Raw genomic sequence first — 22,082 nt, forward strand, 5'->3', positions numbered from 1 at the left:
CTAAACTGGGCTTCTGTTTTTCCCCTTACTACTGGACCTTCCATTTCCTCATTGGTTGACCACAGTCAGTAGAGATCAGTGATAACATCACCTCCTCACAGACAATCAACACAGGTGCACCTCAATGCCAATGCTCTTCTCTCTCTACACTCACTGTGTGGCTAAGCACAGTTCAAACACCATCTATAAGTTCGCTCATGACACCACTGTTGGTAAGATCTCAGATAGTGAAGAGAAGGCATGAGGGAATGAGATAGATTAGCTGGTTAAGTGGTGGTGTAACAACAGCCTTACACTCAATGTTAGTAAGACCAAGGATTGTGGACTTCAGGAAGGGGAAGTTGGGACAACATGAACCAGTCCTCATTGAGGAGTCAGCAGTGGAAAGGGTAAGTTCCTGGGTGTCAACATCTTTGAGGATCTCTGCTGGGATCATGATTGATCCCACATTGATGCAATCATGAAGAAGGCACGCCAGCAGAATCAGGATCAGGATTATTATCACCAGCATGTGACATGAAATTTGTTAACTTAGCAGCAGCAGTTCAATGCAATACATAATATAGAGGAAAAAGCACAACTAAATAATAATAAAAATAAATTAATTAATCAATTACAGTATACATATATTGAATAGATTAAAATATGCAAAAACAAGAAATAGTATATATTTTAAAAAAGTGAGGTGGTGTCCAAGGGTTCAATGTCCATTTGGGAATTGGAGGCCAGAGGGGAAGAAGCTGTTCCTGAATCATTGAGAGTGTGCCTTCAGGCTTCTGTACCTCCTATCTGATGGTAACAGTGAGAAAAGGGCATGCTCTGGGTGCTGGAGGTCCTTAATAATGGATGCTGCATAATTTGTTAAAAGGTTTGAGGAGGTTTGGTATGTCACCAAACAATCTTGTGTATTTCTGTAGATGTACAGAGGAGAGCATTCTGACTTGTTATATCATAGCCTGGTATGGAGACTCCAAAGCTCAGGATTGCAAGAGGCTGTAGAGGACTATAGATTCAGCCAGCTCTATCACCAGCCCCACTATCATGGACATCTCCAAGATGTGGTGCTTGAAGAAGGTGACATCCATCATATCCATCATTAAGGACTCTCACCATCTGTGACATGCCCTTTTCTCCTTACTGTCATCAAAGAGGAGGTACAGGAGACAAAGACCCACAAAAAATGACTCAAACTGCGTCTTGCCTTCTGGCATCATATTTCTGAACAGTTCTTGAATACTACTTGATTATTCTGTTTCTTTGCATTATTTATTTATTTTGTAATGTATAGTAAATGTCTTTGGACTGTGCTGCTACTATTAAAGAAAAGAATTCACATCTTATAACACAGTGATAATAAACCTGATTCTGAAACCTGCTTTGGTAAAACAAAGACCCTCTCCCCTCTCCCACTGGACAGAAGGTACAGAAGCCTGAAAGCACATACTACCAGGCTCAAAGACAGCTTTAATCCTGCTCTTATAAGACAACTGAACGATTCCCTCTTACAATCAGATGGACTCTTAACCTCACTATTTACCTCTATATAACCTTGCGCCTTATTGTTGCCTCCACTGCACTTTTACTGCAACTGTAACATTTTATTCCACACTCTTTTGTTTTTCCTTGAATTCCCTCAGTGCACTGTTGTAATAAACTGAAACATATCAAGGGTTTGCAAGACAAGTTTTTCACTGCATATGTGACAATAATAAACCAATTTACCACTGTGCTCTTAGGCAGAAGGTTCCAAGGACCCCTGATACTCTGTAAGTTTTGTTTATTGCCTCGAACTCATTCCGCATGATCAAACACCGTCTCGATATCCACCCTGTCAAGATCCACAGGATTTCGTATGTTCATTGTCTAACCAAACTTATATGGGTTTTTGAGGAAGTTAGCAGGGAAGTGGGTGGTATTTATCTGGGCTTTAGCATGGTTTAGCATAGCATAGTATAATTTAGCATAGTATTTGAGAAGGTCCTGCATGGGAGGTTGGACAAGAAGGTTCAGTCGCTCAGCATTCAAGATGCGGTAGTAAATTGGATTAGACATTGGCTTTGTGGGAGAAGCCAGAAAATGGTAATAGATGAAGTGCTAGTGAAGTGCTGCAGAGATCAGTGCTGGGTTAATCTGGATGGTAACATGGATAATTGGATCAGCGGATGATACCAAGATTGAGGGTGTAGTGGACAGTGAGGAAGGCTATCTTGGCTTGCAGAGGGATCTGCATCAGCTGGAAAAATGGCAGGAGGAATTTAATGCAGTCAACTGCGAAGTGTTTCACTTCAGTAGGACCAACCAGGGTAGGTCTTACACAGTGAATGGTAGGACACTGAGGAAGAACAAAGGGATCTGGGAATACAGGTCCATAGTTCATTGAAAGTAGTGTTACAGATAGATAGGGTTGTAAAGAAAGCTTTAGGCACATTGGCCTTCATACATCAATATATTGAGTACAGGAGGTAGGGTGTTATGTTGAGGTTATGTAAGATGCTAGCAAGGCCTAATTTGGAGTATTGTTTGCAGTTCTGGACACCTATATACAGGAAAGATGTAAATAAGTTTGAAAGAATACAGAGAAAATTTGCAAGGATTTTGCCAGGTCTGGAGGAAAAATTGAATAGAATAGGACTTTATTCCTTGGAATGTAGAAGATAGAGAGGAAATCTGGTAGAGGTATACAAAATTATGAGGGGTATAGATAGGGTAAACGCAAGCAAGCTTTTTCCATTGAGGTTGGGTAGCTCTACAGCTAGAGGTCATGGGTTAAGGGTGTATTCTGAAAAGATTAAGAGGAACATGTGTGAAAACTTCTTCACTCAGCTTAAGTGGTGTAAGCGAGCTCGACTTCAACGTTTCAGGGAAGCTTGGATAGGTACATAGACGGTAGGAGTATGGAGGGCTATGGTCCCAGTGCAGGTCGATGGGAATATACAGTTTAAACTTTGCCAAAGACTAGATGCTTTTTCTATGACATCCCACTCTTTTAAATTCTGTTCAATCCCCATATACTCGTCAAAAAATAACCATAAAATTATATCACTGTCATTCTGGCGACTTGTGTGTGGGATCTTACATGAAATTCTACTGCAGAAGTGAGGAGTAAACCGATCCACGCAGTGCTAAGGAGTACTGCTCCATAGGGGGCAGGACAGGGTCGCAGTCAGCTGAGCTGCTGCCTCAACAGCTCCAGTCAGCAAGCTCACTCCTGACCTGGTGCTGTCTGTGCGGAGTTTGCATGTTCTCCCAGTGACTGTGAATCCGGGTGCTCTGGTTACCTCCAATGTTACAAAGACAGGCAGATTGGTAGGTTAATTGCTCAGAGTACAGATGAGCAATGGGGAGAGTGGGGATTGACGAAAGGTTAGTTTCAATGGGTGGTTGATTTTTCAGTGTAGAGTAGGAACAATGGACTTTTTTTTTGTTCGTATTCTCTACATAACTGGATTTAGCGTTTCTCAGTCTAACTGGGCACATAAATGGTGGCAAGGTACAATAGCGAGGAAGAGTGGGGTTGTCCCTGGTGAGGTATCACTGTTGAAATTTTAATTCTAGTTAACAATAGCCCTTAAGGTGTAAGTGAGTGATAGAATCTGGGAGGGGTGGCGGTGATGGGAGTATGGGGAGGATAAAATTAGGATTAGTGTAGCTCTAGGGTTAGTGTGGATGGTCAGTGGAGTTTCCATGTCCGCGTCTAAAATTACCATTCATGCATTAGAGCTTCGGTTTAAAAAAAAAAGAGAAAATGAAACTGAACCGAGGGGGCTGCATTAAGCGGAATTGGGACAAGTCGCTTGAACAGACAGATTCATGGGCTCTTTCTGTGCTGTACATCGGGCAACCCAGTGAGTAGGCGGAAGGTCAACAAAATAGGGATGGGAAACGCCGGCGTTCACTGACCTCCGGGTGCTGACATGTGATGCCAGCCGCATCGCTTCCGGGTTAGAGATGAAGTTGTGCCGTGGTCCTCGGAGTGGTGTGGGAGTTCTCCGTGCCATGATGCGGCCACCTCGCCCTTCGCAATGATCGCCCCGGAGCGCTGCAGCTGCGTCGTCTCCGCCTCGCTGCGGAGCCGTGGCGACGGGCTGCGGGTCGCGGCGGAGGAGAGCCGCCTCCCCGCCACCTCGGCGGCTGAGCCTCGTCGGGACGGATCCTGGGGCTGCAGTGGGCTTCTTCTCGACCGAAAGCGGGGCTTGGTCCTCTGCCACGGTCAGATCTTCTTCCCCTTCCTCCGACAGGCACAGCAAGATCCCAATCGCCAGCCCTTCCTGCTCCCCGGAGCGTTCCACCCCGATCTACAGATCCACATACAGTTCCCGGGAGCCATGTCCAGGGCCCAACCCCAGCCTCGGTTGCCCTTAGCTACCCACCATGCAGGCGCCCTAGCTGCGGAATCAGAGTCCTCTCATTTGGATTACAGCCCAAAACGCCCTTCATTGACTGATGGCGTGGTCAAGGCCCAGAGTTGCAGCCAGGCTGAGATGCTAATGATGTTCCCATGCCCAGAATTTCGAGACATCTTCCAAACCTTGTTTAACAAATCCGACAAGTGGCAGTTCTACAGTGACGACAACGAAGAGGAGCTTCAGGCCAACGCTCTGGATCTGGTCTGGTTTGCCCTGCTGCGGTGCCCTGGCTGGGTAAACGGGGACACCGTCGTTTGGGGAGAGAACCTCCTGTACGTGAGGAGCGAGTGTCTAATGAAAGGCCAACCCCTCTTCTGTTGTGCATCACCCTTTGCTTCCTTCTGCAACGACATCTTCATGAACACGTTCAGTAAGGGGATTGTGAGTAACCTGGCAGGGGAGAGGAATGCTATGATTTTAACAGATGCCCGGTGTTTACCAGGTACAGAAGGAGGTGGTACCTACATCATATCCCAGGATCTGTACTATCTAGCAGGTTTGATTGTAGCACCTCTCTGCTGGAAAGCCAATGAGTGGGTTGGACTGACTTTGGTCTGCTCTGTGACTTGCATTTTGGAGGCCATTGGAAGAATTGTGAATGGATTCAAGATCCTTGGTCCTCCATCTCTGACTGCCTTAGGGAGTCAGGGCTTAACTCGGCTGCTTGGCTCTGTAGTCCTCCTAGAGTCTGGCAGAGTTTGGGGATCTGGTGTGCTTGTCAGCCCTAGACTGATCATCACATGTAGACACGTGTTAGACCAAGCGGCATCTGTCAGAGTGAAAATACAGTCGGGCTCAAACGGGTAAGACACATCCAAAGTTCTGAAACTCTGAAGTAATAATACAAAATGCTGGGAAAGTTCATCAGGCCAGAATCACGGAGAGAGATTCAGATTCAGGTTCACTTATTTATCAAGTACATCAAAATATCCAGTGAAATCTTTTGTTTGCATTACCAACCAACACAACCTAAGGACGTGCTAAGGGCAGTCCACAAGGGTCGCCACACATTCTGTTACCAACATAGCACACCCACGGTGTTCAGTGGATCAATAGAAGCAACTACAAAAACAACAAAACAAAATAACAACAGCAAGGTCTCTCTCTCTCTCTCACACAGACACACACACACACACACACACACACACACACACACACACACACACACACACACACACACACACACACACACACACACACACACACACACACACACACCCCTTCCCCCTCCCCCCCACCCCCCAACCCCAGGACTCACAGACATCAGCCCTCTGAGGGAATGAGTTGCTCTTTCAGGTCAAGATTTTATCAGAGGTAGGTCTGCGATGGCTATATGGAACTGTACATTCTCACAGTGTGGAGGACATTTGCTATTGACTAGAAGTGAAGAGCAGTTTTGCATTTCTTCTTGATGACCACATGTGCACAATCTGAACATCACCGAGTGCTCCAGGCTTCTGAGCAGACATATGTATCCATGCCATTTGAAAGGACCCCCAGCCAGGGAGGGTAGAGGGAGTCACATTACATACCTGACTGGAGATACACAAGTGCCACATCTCTAGGTTCAGGAATAGCTGCTTTCTTACAGCTATCGGGTTCTTGAACCAAACTACACACAACCCTAAACCTAACTCACCAACGGAGCACTGCAAACCACCTGGTACAACAATGGATCTGTCTCTGAATGGCTTCTTTTCTATTTTGGTCTTTGAACACTTTTTCTCCCTTCACAGTCATTTATTATTCATGTGTCATTTGTATTCTGTGTGTTGACACATCACCGGCACCAGTCTACCTGTCAACAAGGACAGGTATACAGAAATGTAGCAGGAAAGGGTCACGGACACATCCTGCTCATGGACTGTTTGCCCACTCCCATCAGGGAGGAGGTTATGTAGCATCACGCCAGACTCAAGAACGGTCACTTTTCCCAAGCAATAGGACTGATCACCATCTCCACCACTACTTTATTATTTCCTGTCATGTCGCCTTATGTACAGCCTAGAATCATATTTATATATATATATATATATATATATATATATATATATATAGATTGATTGTAAGATATCTTATGTATTTCTGTTTATTGTGTGTTTTTTTATTATTGTGTTCTTTATCTTTTGTGTTTTTTTGTGCTGAATCAGATCAGGAGTAACAATTATTTTGTTCTCCTTACATTAAACAATCTTGAATTTTGATTGTACCTCCAGTACATCATATGATGCTATTGGAAGCAAGTTTTTCATTGTTTCCTCTACTGCACTGACTGATGAATGTGACAATAAACTCGACCTCAGGACACAACAAATTGCCAGATGAGCACAGTAGGTCAGGCAGCATCTAAGCAGGGAAATGAGCAGTTGACTTTTCAGGCTGAGATCTTTCATCAGAATTGGAAAGGAAAGAAAGGGGCAAAAGCCAGAATGAAAAAAGATGGTGGGAGGGGGTGGAGCACAAGTTGGCAGGAAATAGGTGAGAACAGAAAAGTAGCTGGATTAGCGAGAGGGTCGAGAAGGAATTCTGTGAGAAGCGATGAGGTGGTAGGTGGAAAAGGTTAAGGAAGAAGAGGCTGAACTTGACTTGAATCCAAAGCAATGGTCTGATCATAAAAGGAAATGAGGGCTTAAATTTCCACTATAGACTCGTGGATGAGACTCCGCAGTAGAGCCCAGACACACAACTGTCCCCATTATGGTAGACTGATCCTCTAATAACATTCTGAGGGAAATCTTTGTTGTGGAAAATGCAGTTGTTTGGTTAAGACGTTAATCCTGTCTCAGGTCAATGTCAAAAACTCCTCGTGCTTCTGGTGTCCTGGCCAACACAATATCCTCAATCAGCTCCATTATGAGCAACAGATTATCTGCATGTTCACCTAATTATTAAATTATTTTACTGTTCGACAGTCACAATAGCTCAGAATAATTCATTGTTGACAAAGTACTTTGGAACTTTATTAAGATTACAATATATATTGTAAATAGGTCATATATGCTTGCACACGTAACACATTCAGTATGATAAACCATCCCAAGGCATCTCACAGGAACATTTTCCAGTATCATTTTGCATCAATAGTACCACAAAAATTAGCCCAACAATTGGTTAAACTGGTATAAATAAAGTATATTTAAAGGGAAGCTAGATGTGTACTTAGAATTGGCTTGTATGGAAGGTAATTCTAGTGAAGAAGACATACACGAGACTGCTGGAGTCTGAAGCAATAAACAATCAATTTTGGATCAAAACTCTACTTCAGGACTTGATGCAGAGTTTTAACCCAAAATGTGAACAATTCCTTTTCTCCCACAGACGCTGCTTGACCCGGTGAGTTCCTCCAACAGATTCTTGCTAAGTAAGATAGGCTTGTGTGGAAGATCAATATCATTGCAGACTATTTTGCCTGGAAGGGTTATTGTTGAACTTTCTAGTGAAAGTTAACTGAGTAAGGCTGCAGAAGGATTTAGACAGATTAGGAGAATGGGCAAGAAAGTGGCAAGTGAAATACAATGTTGGAAAATGCATGGTCATGCACTTTGGTAGTAGAAATAAATGTACAGACTATTTTCTAAACAGGGAGAAAATCCAAAAATCTGTGATGCAAAGAGACTTGGGAGTCCTCGTGCAGAACACCCTACAGGTTAACTTGCAGGTCGAGTCAGTGGTGAGGAAAACAAAGGCAATGGTAGCATTCATTTAAAAAGTCTAGGATACAAGAGTAGGGATGTGATGTTGAGGCTTTATAAGGCACTTGAGTATCATGAACAGTTTTGGGCTCCTTGTCTAAGAAAAGACGTGTTGGCATTGGATAGGTTCACAGGGATGATTCTGGGCATGGAAGGGTTATTATGCAAGGAACATTTGATAACTCTGGGTCTTGCTGGAATTTAAAGGATGAAGGGGGATCTCGTTGAAACCATTCGAAAGTTGAAAGGCCTAAACATAGTAGATGTGGAAAGGATGTTTCCCATGGTGGGGGGGTCTAGGACAAGAGGGCACAGCCTCAGGACAGAGGGGCGTCCATTTGAAACAGAGATGCAGAGAAATTTCTTTAGCCAGGTGGTGGTGAATTTGTGGAACGTATTACCACAGGCAGCTGGTGGAGGTCAGGTCATAGGGTATATTTAAGGCAGAGGTTGATAGGTTCTTGATTGGACACAGCACCAGAGATTATGGGGACAAGGCTGGGGAGTGGGACTGAGAAGGGGAAAAAAGGATCAGCCATGATTGAATGGCAGAGCAGACTTGATGGGCCAAATGTCCTAGTTCTGCTCTGATGGCATATGATCTTATCAGGAAAAGGCAGGAGAACAGGTTTGAGAGAGAAGTGGATCACCCATGATAAAATGGCAGAGCTGACACGATGGACCAAATTGCCTAATTCTGTTTTCTATGTATTACGGTTTTATAAGCTGTTGCTCTTCCACCCTGAGGGTAGCCTCATTATGGCACAAGAGGAGGTCATGGACTGACATGTCAGAACAGGAATGGGAATAGAAATTAAAATGTTTGGCCTCTGGAATTTCCGCTTTTGGTATCTGCTGTGTAGCAAGTGCCCAAATGCTTGGCCATTTTGGTTGATTCACAGGAGTTTATTTTAGGCAGGGAAAACAGGAGATAGCGAGTGGCATTTGAAGGGGGGGTGGGGTGGATGGCATTTCTAGAGCTTAACGTCTTGGCCGGTGTACTCATATGAGACAGTGCTGGAGTGACCATGATTGAGGATATACAATAGGTCAGGACTGGAAGAATGCAGAAAATTGGAGAGGAGTTAGGTTTGGAGGAGGGGGAGATGCTGAAACAGAGAGGCAAGTTAGTGGAGACGAGTAATACAGGTTCAGCACGATCCCATTGAATCGTGGCATGGGTCTGAGAAGCAGTGTGGTCCAATCTTAATATTTTATTATTTAGAGATACAGCAGGGTAACAAGGCCTTTCTGGCCCAATGAACATGCACCACCCAATTACACCATCATCCCATTAACCGACTAACCTGTACGTAGTTAGAATGTAGGAGGAAACTAGAGTGCGAGGAGAAAACCATGAGGTAACAGGGAGAGTGCACAAACTCCTTACAGACAGCGGCAGGATTGCATCTGGGTTGTTGGTGCTATAGTAGCATTAGGCTAACTGCTACATCACCATGACGCTCGCTATTAGATTATGTCATTCTTCAAAGGATGTGTATTTTAAAACTAACGTAGTGACAGTTTGGGAGCCGTCACAGATCGACAAATACGGGATGGATGAAAGAGGCAGTGAGAGTTAGGCAGGTAGCAAAGTTGTGGCTGAGCTCAAAATTTTGGAGCTGTTGGTGAATTCTAGCTTTCTGCTCGGGTATCTGCTAAGGACATAACGCTGAGCTTTTATACGGTATTAATCAGGCGGCTTGGAGTATTGTGAGCAGCTTTGGGCCCCTTATCTAAGAAAAATGTGCTGGCATTGGGGAGGATCCAGAGGAGGTTCATGAGAATGATTCCTGGAATGAAAGGGTAAACACATGAGGAGTGTTTGATGGCTCTGGGCCTGTACTCACTGGAGAATGAGGAAAGATTCAGATTCAGTTTATTGTCATTTAGAAACCACAAATGCAATGCAGTTAAAAAATGAGACAACGTTCCTCCAGAATGATATCACAAAAGCATTTGACAAAATAGACTACACTAGAAAATCCACATAAGATCTAAATTAAACCTATCAAATATTGAAAGCCCTAGATGGAGTGGATGTAGAGAGAATGTTTCATATAGTGGGTGATTCTAGGACCAGAGGGCACAGCCTCAGAACACAGGAATGCCCATTTAGAACAGAGATAAAACTTGAATTTCTTTAGCCAGAGGGTGGTGAATCTGTGGAATTCATTGCCACAGACAGCTGTAGAGGTCAACTCATTGGGCATATTTAAAGCAAAGATTGATAGATTCTTGATTAGCCAATGCGCCAGAGGTTATGAGGAGAAGGCAGGAGCATGGGGTTGAAAGGGATAATACATCAGCTATGTTGGAATGGTGGAGCAAACTCAATGGGCCAAATAGCCTACTTCTGCTTCTATGTCTTCTACGTTCAGTAAGCATCAGCAAAGCGGAATTTCAGTGTTGCAGCTCTCCACAGTGAACGGCTGCACCCTGGGGAATGGAGAAGAGAGAGACCTCGGGGGGACAAGTACAAGGTTCCTGGAAAGTGGTGATTCAGTAGACAAGGTGGGGAATAAAGCAGATGGCATGCTTTCCTTCATCAGCCAGGCCATGGACTACAAGAGTTGCGGCATCACATTACAGCTGTGTGAGTCTTTGGAACATCTGAAATATTGTGTGCATTTCTGGTTACCCGTAGTAAGAATGTGATTAATCTAGAAAAGGTACAGAGAAATGTTTCTGAAACTGGATTATTTTTGTATTCGCTCAGTTTGTCTTTTACATGTTGGTTGTTTGTTGGTCTTTGTAGTTTTTCATTGATTCTTCTGTATTTCTTTGTTTTACTGTGAATGTGTGCAAGAAAATGTATCTCAGAGTTGTATATGGAGACATTTCTGTACTTCGATAATAAATTTACTTTGAACTTTGAACAGTTACCTTGTGTTAAAGGGAAGAGTGGTGTTTGCCACAAAGAAAAATTCAGCCTACGATGTGGCATTGGTGGAACTGGAAGAAGATCACTCATTGACTGAAATACCCACTATTGCTTCTGAGTTTAAGATGGGTAAGGATTGATCAAGGGTTAGCTCAAGGAAGCTAATTGAATGGATATAATTCAGAACAAAAATTACATTTTCAACCAAATATTCTCACTTAAGAGGTCAGTATAAGGATATATATATTAGAAATTCATTTAATTTTCAACAACAGTTTTTATAGAATCATTAGAGCCTAGAAGGAGGCCATTATATTCTTTCCCTATACCCCTGCAAGTTATTTCCCCCATCCAGCTCCCTTTTGCAAGCCCTGATTAATTTTATTTCCACTACACTTAAGGCAATGAATCCCATATCCTGACAATTACATTGAACTCTTAATGCGATGAACTCAATAATGAAGCATTTGAAATTTTAAAAATCTTTCCTGCAAAGTGTCTGCAAATTCTTCGAGCTATAGTTTCACTACCATTTTATTTTTAAATTCTCCCTAATTTAACAACCTTTGGATGGATGGAGTTTGATTTGAATGTATAAAAGTCAAGGATGTGGCTTACAAGGTTTCTATCTAAATACCACTTATCAAACCTGCTACATGTTGACTGAATTACTCTTAACTTTCTCCTAGTTGCGTATAATACCATGTTTCACAAAGTTAGCACTCACAAAGTTAACTACTGATTGTGAAACTGCCAACCCCCTTTGAGTAAATGTGCTGATAGGTCAGATATTGCAATGTAGCTAACAGGGAACAAAGCCATCCAGCACAGTTGATAAAAGCTTATCTCCATTTCACAGTGTGAGAACCCATTGACACAGAGGAACATACATTACTGGTTAAATTTTACATTTATTAACAGGTCAGCGGCAATTTTTTAAAGCAAAGCAATGCATGGAAAAAGTCTTCTGTCATTCTGGAAATGTTTGTGCTTGTCTTTGACAATTTGCATTTTTTGTTATAGAATAGTACAGCACATTTTTTAGTGGGGGAGATGACAATATGAAAGAAATTGAAGCATTAAAACCTGATATTCTTCATATTGACTAGGCGTAGTCATAACACAATTTCGGTTCAAAAAGCTGCACTGAATAGTAAATCCTACTGCAAATTCAGCATAAATCTGAGCCTCTGTGTCTGCTGTGAGGATTAAGGTATCAACAGTCAGGAATCAAGACAAAAATAACAGCTGCTGGGAATCCAAATTAAAACAGGGTAGCAAAAGTAGCTCTTGTCTTTGAACAATACTCGTCTAACATTGCCATTGCATGTTCGTGGTCTGCTGCTGCTGTAGCCCATCCACTTCAAGTTTCTGCATGCTGTGCAATCAGAGGTGCCGTTCTGCCCACCACCTGTAGCACGTGGTTATTTGAGTTTAATGTCACCTTCCTGTCAATCTGGCCATTCTCCTCTGACCTCTCTCATTAAAAAGGCATATTTGTCCACAGAACTGCTGTTGCCTGGATTTTTTTTTCTGTTGTTTTCCGTACCATTCTCTGTAAACTCTAGAGACTGTTGTGGGTGAAAAAACCACAAGGTGAACAGTTTCTGAGGTACTCATTGTTGGTCTGGCACCAACAATCATTCCACGGTCAAAGCCACTTACATCACATTTCTTCCCCATTCTTATGTTTTGGTCTGAACAACAACTGAATCTCTTGACCATGCTTGCATGCTTTTATCCATTGAGCTGCTTCTGTATGATTGGCTGATTAGATATTTGCATTAACGAGCAGGTCTACCTATAAAGTGGTCACTGAGTATATGGTGATATTGTAGGGGAGAGAGGTTCTCCTCTTTGTATAACCAGCAGGTTCTACAGATGCTGTAAATCCAGAGCAGCGCGCACAAAATGGCACCCACTGCTCTTTGTGTAATAAAACTTGCCCTTCACATCTCCTTTGAATTTACCCCCTCTCATTTTAAATGCATGCTCTCTAGTATTAGACATTTCAACCCTGGGGAAAAGTACTGGCTGTCTACTCTATTGATGTTTCTCGTAATCTTAAGGATCTCTGTCAGTTCCCCGCTCATCCTCCGTAACTGTAGAGAAAACAAACCAAGTTTGTCCAACCTCTTCTTATAGTGCATGCTCTCTAATCCAAGCATCATCCTGGTGAACTGTTTCTGCTCCCTCTCCAAAGCTTTGACATCCTTCATCCTTCAAGAAGGCTGTCCATTACCTAGATGAATGGTGCAGCAGACTCAAGGGGTTCAGGTGACATATTCTTGTTCCTATTATCGTCTCTCTGGAAGCAGTTATGTTTTGTGTTTAACTGAAGCATAGCTGTGAAAGCCTCCTGCAGTTGTCAACGGTCTGTAGTGTGCACTTCTTTCAGAACTATGGTGTCTCAAAGGTCCATAGTAAACACTTTCTCAGACCCTTGAGAATGTGGGCGAAAAAGTTCTTCTTTTCCATGGATGAGGAGAAACTTCCTTCAAAGCAATGCCAGGAAGACCAAAGCTGTTGTCTTCAGCCCCATCACAAATTCTGCCCCTACCGTCCTTCTGCTCTCTACCTTACTTTCATTTTGAGGTGCTCTTCAACACTAGAGCAGCGTAGCAGTTAGCGTAACCTTTTACGGTGGCGGTGATTGGGATTCAATTCTGCCACTCTGTTTAAGGAGTTTGCACGTTCTCCCCGTGACCACATGAGTTTCCCCTGGGTTACAAAGGTTAGGGTTAGTAAATTGTGCACATGCTACGTTGGCACTGAAAGTGTGGTGACACTTGCGAGCTGCTCCTAGCATACCTCTGGACTGGTTGAGGCAAACAGTATATTTCACTGTATGTTTCGAAGTTTCAATGTACATCTGACAAATAAAGCTTATCTTTAATCTATCTTAATAGACAAGCTTCTGGTCACCTGACTAATATTTCTTTATTTGGTTTAATGTAAGATTTTCTTCTCTAATGCTCTTGACAGGTGCCCAAATAAAGTATTAAATGCATTTTATAAATGCAATTTGTTGTTGCGTTTACGTTGCCAGGGCATCTTAAGGGGTTTTATGAGATTGGAAGTACTTTTGCAGTGGAATCACTTTTGTAAAATAGGAAACAGAATAAAACTACAAAGGTCCACATCATAATGACAAGGACATTGGAAAGGGCAGAAATCTCATTCAGGTGTAAGGAAAGATGGACTCTGTGCCACACTCTAACATATGATCAAACTCATGGTCACTTTTTTCAAATGTGATGTGATATTTCAAGTGAATTCATGTGCTGCTATTGCAGGAGAGGACGTCTGTGTGATTGGCTATGGAGTGTTTGGCCGTGCATGTGGGCCCTCGGTGACAGCAGGGGTTCTGTCTGCCGTGATCTCTATGGAGGACCGACCTGTAATGCTCCAGACCACCTGCGCTGTTCACGCTGGGGCTAGTGGCGGACCTGTCTTTCGAACCGAAAGTGGAGAGTTACTGGGTAGGTGATCTGTGTTTGGAGTTCACAGAGAAGGTCAACTCTTTACAGGTTAGGGTGGAGAGATTGGTTGTGCTATGGAGTGCAGGGTCAGTGGTTCTCCAGGCTGTCTTGGACAGTACTTATCCCTCAACAAAAGCACCAAAATAAATGGTGATTGCTGTCTTGGGAGCTTGCTTTGTGCATATTGGCACAGCTGGTGAAACTTCAATGCCTATTGATGTGGGGTTTGCAAAATCTTCCTGTAGTGCTTAGGGATTGAAGAAAACCCCCCAAAACCCTAATTGGCCTTTCTGTAATGAGTGGGCTAATGTGAATCCGTGGAATCTGAGAAGAATGTTGAGATTAATAAAATAGGATTAAATTAGATACTCAGTGGGCTGAAGGGCTTTTGTTTTTACTGTGCAATGTGTATGACAGACTACCACCACATGTTCATGGATTAACTTTTTCACCATATACATTTACATGTATTAGGATTTTGCTGTCATGTGTTGGCAGAACATGCAACAAAAAACAGCATTCAACAATGATAAAGAAATAATTACATTAAACATATAAGTTATAGCATGGATCTGCAATTAAATGTGTATAAATGCCATCGAGTATTTGCAATGTAAGCAGCGTTATAAGTACAGTACTGGCTTAATGTTTTTACAGTGCAGAGTGGTGACTGAGGTAATAGAGGGGGTGAGGGGGCTAACTAGAATGGTTGATCAGGTTAACTGCCTGGGGGATAAAACTTTTAAATTACCGTGAGATTTTTATTTCAATAGCCCTATGGCCCTTTCCAGAAGAGAGCTTTTAGAAAAAGCTAAAGGTGTGTGGTGCCTTGAATTATTTTTCCTGAGATTTTTCTTTGAGCTGGACACATACAAGTCCTGCAGTATCTTCCACATTACAAGAAGAGCCACCTTGGTTGTGAAGCCTTTTGGAATGTCCTTAATCGCATCACTGTTTTGTAAAATACTTCGCATCAGATTGCCTTGGGATTCACTGTACGTTCACCCTTTTGTCTCCACGCAGGGAGATTCTGTTAAAGACATTTGGTGATCATCCTTAACACCAATGTATCAGTGTTAAACTTGTGATGTTTCTCCCTGCAGGGATTGTTTCCAGCAATGCCCGAAATAACTTAAGGGGAGCCACCTACCCCCACCTAAACTTCAGCATTCCAATCACAGTCCTGCATCCTCTTCTGTCCGCCTACTGCCAAACGAGCGATGCCACGGTCTTTGAGGAACTGAACAAAGAAAACAAACATCTCCACGCACTTTGGACACTCCGGGCCAGAACTTCAAGCCCTAGGAGGAGCAAACTGTAACTCTGGCTTTTTCCTGTTTGGTCACTCATTGCTGACGGTACCAAGAGCAGAGGGGACTTAAATCCAGGAGACCTGAAGCTGGGAGGAGTTTCCTTTTGACACCATCTGCTGGTATCTCAAAAATGGCCACAATCAATCAATAGCCTGTAACTTCCGTTTCAGAGTCAAGCTTTTGAACCATCTGTACGGACTGAATCAAGGCGGTCAGGCGGGGTCCCGAGAGCAGGGAACCAGCAAGTGTTTGGCTGCTGGAGCAGACTTGAGGCAGTTCAATGCAGCAGAATCAAGGTGGCAGAGCCCAGGCCCAAGAATGAGGAACAAGCTGATGTTTCACTGATTTCAGCACCAGGCCAGATTGAAAAGGTCAGATTGTCAGGGATTACTCATTTCTGTGCTGAACTGAGGCTGAGCCTGTAACTAACATGCTCCTGGACCAGTTGCAGTGAACTGGCTTCGTGGCTGTGAGCTCACTTTTGTGAACTTCAGTTCTGAATGTTAAGTGCTTACTTTTATTGTTTACATGATTTTTTTCTGTACATTTTATGTTTTAAGGTCTTCTTAATGGGTTCAATTGGGTTTCTTTGTTTTGTGGCTGCCTGTAAGGCGATGAATCTCAAGGTTGCATATAGTATACTTTGATAACGAAATGTACTTTGAACTTTGAAATTGAAGCTCAATGGTTGCAACTTGTCCCAAATCTAAGGAATTTGGGAATATCCTATGTATTCCATGTATTATCAGAAATGAATGCATATATGTGCCAATGTTGGGCTCGTGGTTAGGAACAGATTAAAGTTTGGTTTTCAATGTGACTTAAATCTTTTTGCTTGGATTCTAAATAATTATTGTGACAACCTGTCTTTGTCAGGAGGGGTCTTAAAGTGGCAAAACAGTTCTACTGATCACATGACCCAGCTAAAAGAGAGGAGTTGATGAGCAGGGTTCCAGTGGTAATAACTATTTACCGATAATGCACATCCAGCTTCCTAACTGAAACAAATATAAATGAATAAAACATACCAGGAAGATTTGCATTGGTTGTGCTGGCTCTCCTTAAAGAACTGGTGGAGATGATAGACAAGATGTCCATAAGACTTAGCCCATTGAGTCTGCTCCACAATTCCAACATGGCTGATTTATTATCCTTCTCAACCCCATTCTCCTGCCTTCTTTCCGTAACCTTTGACATCCTTACAAATCAAGAACCTATCAACCTCTGCTTTAAATATACCCAATGACTTGGCCTCCACAGCCATCTGTGGCAATGAATTCCATAGATTCACCCCCCACTGGCTAAAGTAATTCCTCCTAATCTCTGTTTTAAAGGGACATTGTATTCTGAGACAGTGCCTAGACTCCCACATTATTGGAAACATCTTTTCCATGTCCACTTTATCAAGGACAAGGGATCCCAACCTTTTTTATGCCATGGACCAACAATTAAGCAACAGGTCCATGGACCGCAGATTGGGAACCCCTGATCTAGCTTTTAAATATTCAATAGGTCATTCTTTTGAATTCCAGTGAGTACAAACCCAGAGCCAGCAAATGCTCATGTCGTACATGAAGTGCCACAAATCGGAGAAGACTGTGAAGGTTAGAACCGACACAGTGTGGAGCAAAGCACAGAGTGAACATCTGTGCTCAGAAAGGAAGAAACAGCCACAGCTGCCCTGAAGCAAAGTACAATAGCAGCAACTGGAAACAGTTTCATTCCCTGCTCTCTGAGTTAATTGAAAGTTGAAGCTTGGTTCTTTGGTGGCACTGCCATCTCTGAACCAGACGTCTGGCTCACTCAGCTGTCAGAGGTAGTTTTTTTTTAAGAATGGTGGACTCATTCAGCGCACTGCCAGCGGCGGTGGTAGAGGCAGAGAGATTGGAGATATTTAAAAGACTCTTAGATAGGCACTTGGATGGGAAAAGAAGTGAAGGACTATGTTGAAGGGAAGGGGGAGATTGATCTTGGAATAGTTGGGTCGGTATAACATTGTGGGCTGAAGAGCTTCTACTGTACTGTTCTGTGATCCATCTTCATGCTCCAGAATGATGCTGAGTGAGTGCTGACCTTTGAACCAGATGTTAAACAGAAGTGTTGCCTACCTATTCCACTGGTTAAGCAGAAATCAGGCACTTTTTTCACAGGTAGAGGCAATGTTCCAACTGGTTCATAACCACATAAGAGTTGGCAGGAGTTTGACCATTTAAACCTGTTGTGCTACTCATAAAGATTCTCCAATTTGCCTACTGAAGCAACAGCTCCACAGTAGATGCCATTTCACTGGCTCTTCACACAATGCTGGAACATCTGGACAGCAAAGATAAAGGGTGCTCTTTATCAATTACAGCTCAGCATTTAATACCATCATCCCCTCAAAACTAATCAGTAAACTCCAAGACATGGCATCAATACCCCCTTGGATCCTGGATTTCCTCACTTGCAGACCCCAGTTAATTCGGATTGGCAAGAACATCTCCACAATCTCCATCTGCACAGGTGCACCACAGGGATGTGTGCCTAACCCCCTGCTCTACTCACTTTACACCTATGACCGTGGCTAAGTACAGCCCCAAACCATGTACAAGTTCACTGATGACACCACTGTTGTGGGCCGTATCAAAGGTGCTGATGAATCAGAATACAGGAAGATGGAAAATTTGGCTGAATGGTGTAATAACGACAACCTCTCACTCAATGCCAATAAGATCATGAAACTGATTGTAGACCAGGAGAGGGAAACCAGAGGTCCATGAGCCAGTACTCATTGCAGCAGCAGAGATGGAGAGGGTCAGTAACTTCACTTCTTGGGCGTCACTATCTCAGAAGACCTGTCCCGGACACATCATATAAATGTAATTGCAAAGGAAGCACCATAAGTGCCTCAACTTCCTCAGGAGTCTGTGGAGATTTGAGATGTCATCAAAAATATTGACGCACTTCTATAGATGTGTGGTGGAATGTGTGCTGACTGGCCGCATTACAGCCTGGTATGGGAACACCAGTGCCTTTGAGCAGAAAATCCTACAAAAGGTAGTGGATTCGGTCCAGCGCAACATGGGTAAAACCCTCCCAACCATTGAGCACATCGACATGAAACGTCGCTGTAGAAAAGCAGCATCCATCATCAAAGATCCTCACCACCCAGGCCCTGCTCCTTTCTCGCTGCTGCCCTCAGGTAAAAGGTTCAAGTGCCTCAGGACTCACACCACCAGGTTCAAGAACAGTTACTACCCCTCAACCATCAGGCTCTTGAACAAAATGGGAAAACTATACTCATTCTACTTCCGGTGTTCCCACAACCAAGGGTCTCACTTTAAGGACTCTTTATCTTGTTATTTTCATACTCTTTATTCATTGCTCTTTACTTAAATTTGCATTTGCACAGTTTGTTGTTCATCAGTCTTGTTCGCGGTTACTGTTCTATAGATTTGCTGAGTATGCCTGCAGGAAACAGAATCTCAGGGTTGTATGTGGTAAGGTGCATGTACTCTGATTATAGGTTTCACTTTGAACTTTCTTTCTCAGTTCAATTTTCCTTCCCGCCCCCTCCCATCTCACTGTAGCGTAGCGGTTAGCACGATGTTATTACAGCTCGGGGCGTTCCGAGTTCGGAATTAAATTCCAGCGCCGTCTTTAAGGAATTTGTATGTCCTCCACATGGAATGTGTGGGTTTTCCCAGGATCTCCCTTTCCTCCCACATGGGGGCGTGCTGGGGCGGCGTGGCTCAAAGGGCCGGAAGGTCCTATATCGCGCTGGATTGCCAAATAATATTTATAATTATTATTATTAATGATCGCAATTCTCCTTAATTATCTTCATATCTAGAAATGTATTGATCTTTGATTTGCATTAACTCAATGACTAAACCTTCGGTAGAGAATTCCTAAGTTTCGCCGTATATTTTAAAAATACGTAATTATTTAGAGATTCAGCACAACGACAGGAGCTTCCAGCCCAAAGAGCCCAATTTCACCCATGTGACTAAAGTAACCTACTGACTGTGGGAGGAACCCATGCGGTCACGGGAAGAACGTAGAAACTTCTAGCAGACTGCGGCGGGAATTGCGTCACGCTCTCGTGCCGCCCGTGAGTGGAGAAACTTCTGCTGATCTCAGTTCATGATGACCAACCCGTTTGCCCAATACTGACCTTTGTGTCTGGCAGCTTGTTTGCCCATTACTGACCCCTGGTTCTACCTCCAGCTTGTCAAGCCCTGTGAAAACTTCAACTATTGCATTACTAAATTTTCTCTAGTCAAAAGTTAGTCACGTTGCACAATTACCATTCAAGATTCTAGACCTTTTTTCAACTTCTCCCGACCAAAAGTGGGAGGTCACCTCATTTAAACTAGGTTACTTTGCTACTCAGAAATTGTTTCAAAAGTTACCATACTTTGAGGTGATTTTAAAGAAATGTGAAGTTTTCCAAGACGGGGCAGCAAATTTTCTGCACTGTGAACTAAATGAAGAAATAGTCTGCCCTCGGACAGTAAGTACTTAACTCAGATTACCCAGTTATCCAGAAAAATATCCATAAACCATCACTTCTCGGTATTGTTTACTCTGCTCATTTCAAACTATTGGATGATATATCTCCGGCATTCAGGAATAACATTGGATACAGGTCCTCCCCGGGTTAGAAGGGTTCGATCTGTGAACGAGCGTTGAAGAAACCATGGGATGGAGTTGCCGCCTGCTAGAGAGATCTTATGCCGAGTGGGCGGGAACTCGGTTCATGACTGCATTCCCGCTTTTTTATAACTGCCCGGGTTACAACAGTTCACAGAAACAGGGCCCTCCTGTAACCTAAGGACTATATCAAGATTCCTCCAACATCATCTTGATCAGTTTTGGCATGTTATAATTGTTTAGTGTTTTTTTATCAAGATAAAATGCAAGCAGTTCAGAAATCTGAAAAAGGTCAGTGCAGTATGCCCAGTGACTTTAAACACCGTAGCTTGACAAGAAACAGGCCCTTCAGCCCATCGAGTCTATACGGCCATTGAGACTAACGCTGTATTTTATTCTCCCCGCCACTTTCTCACCAGCTCCCTTAGATTCTAACCCTATTTTACACACTGGAGGCAATTTACAGCGGTCAGTTAACCCACCAGCCCACGCATCGCTGGGATGTGGGAGGAAACCCGCCAGTCACATGCAAATACCACACGGAGAGCACGGGAGGCGAAGATTGAGCCCGGGTCACTGGAGCCGCAAGACAAATTGCACCACAGTGCAGCCTCCAGGACAGTGGATGCAGACCCCGTCTTTGCTGAATCACTTGTACCCTACTGGTATTCGACTGAGATATAGGCATAATGTCGACAGTTCCGGTCTGAGTTTGTTGGTGATTTAGCAGATCTGCCTTTACCACGACTGAACCAATAAAGCTTATATCAGACCCTTACATTGTTGGACAACAGCTGTTTCCTTTACCGCAGAGTGACTACTGCGGATTATCTTCCCCTGCAAACCACATTGTCAGGAGACTCAGTCCGGCCAATTAGATGATTCGCAGTCGCACAACTACAACAACTCTTGGACCAATGATCTGCTTCCCTCCCTCGCATTGGCTGTCGTTCTGTCTGTGACATCACAGCACAGCATCGTTTTAATTTTTAGTTGGAGGCAGTACCACAGCATTAACTGAATGGGGCAAATGAACTTGTGTGCTGTAGTTTTGTCCTGTGCTATCACAGTGCCTCTAATTTATTAGAAGTTTCCGTAGATTCGGCATGTTACCAGAAACTTTGACAAACTTCACGGCCCGGTATGAAAACGCCAATGCCCAGGAATGGAAAAATCTTCAAAAAGTGGGCGATATAGCCCAGTACATCACAGGCAGAGCCCTCCCCGCCATTTATCACATTTACTTGGAACACTGACAAAAGAAAGCGGCGCTCATCATCAAGGACCCCACTCTACAGGCCATTCTCTTCTCGCTGTTGCAATCGGGCAGGAGGTACAGAAGTTTTGGGTTCCACACCACCACGTTCAGGAATAGTTATTAACCCACAGCCATCAGGCTCCTGAACCAGCGTAGATCATTTCACGCCCCTCAACTCTGAACTGATCCCACAACCTGTAGACTCACTTTCATGGTCTCTCTACAACTCGTGTTCGCAGTATTATTTATTTTCTTCATTTGCACAATCTGTGTCCTTTTGTACGTTTGTCATTCTTTGTATATGTATATTTTTAATAAATTATATTGTATTTCTTTATTTTTCTGTAAATGCTGGCAAGGAAATGAATCTCAAGTTAGTATATAGTCACATACAGACTCAGTCAATTTTACT

General features: G+C 43.3%; 2 protein-coding genes across 2 annotated transcripts in view; one reads left to right on the top strand and one right to left on the bottom strand.

The window, feature by feature from the left end:
• The window catches only part of LOC140714443 (uncharacterized), a 44,125-nt gene extending 38,160 nt beyond the window's left edge, over positions 1-5,965 (bottom strand). The window contains exons 1-2 of the mRNA XM_073025741.1: positions 5,939-5,965; positions 3,901-4,295 (exon numbers count right to left, since the gene is read on the bottom strand). Of these exons, the coding sequence (XP_072881842.1) occupies positions 3,901-4,295; positions 5,939-5,965 (422 nt within the window). The remainder of the gene's footprint in view (positions 1-3,900; positions 4,296-5,938) is intronic.
• On the top strand, positions 4,023-16,597 carry tysnd1 (trypsin like peroxisomal matrix peptidase 1). Its single transcript, XM_073025365.1, has 4 exons — positions 4,023-5,209; positions 10,981-11,111; positions 14,279-14,464; positions 15,568-16,597. Exons 1-4 carry the CDS (start codon positions 4,023-4,025, stop codon positions 15,783-15,785), a joined length of 1,722 nt encoding a protein of 573 aa, XP_072881466.1. The 3' UTR covers positions 15,786-16,597.
• Positions 16,598-22,082: the final 5,485 nt, after the last annotated feature.

This window comes from Hemitrygon akajei, chromosome 21 (genome assembly GCF_048418815.1).
Source record: "Hemitrygon akajei chromosome 21, sHemAka1.3, whole genome shotgun sequence".
NCBI classification, from domain to species: Eukaryota; Metazoa; Chordata; class Chondrichthyes; order Myliobatiformes; family Dasyatidae; genus Hemitrygon; species Hemitrygon akajei.

What these genes read in the sequence shown, in the direction of transcription:
- tysnd1 (XM_073025365.1), top strand. Translation starts at nt 4,023, where the DNA reads ATGATCGCCCCGGAGCGCTGCAGCTGCGTCGTCTCCGCCTCGCTGCGG. An exon ending in ATACAGTCGGGCTCAAACGG is followed by an intron (nt 5,210 to 10,980) that starts GTAAGACACATC and finishes AACTTTGAACAG; the next exon opens with TTACCTTGTGTTAAAGGGAA. An exon ending in CGAAAGTGGAGAGTTACTGG is followed by an intron (nt 14,465 to 15,567) that starts GTAGGTGATCTG and finishes TTCTCCCTGCAG; the next exon opens with GGATTGTTTCCAGCAATGCC.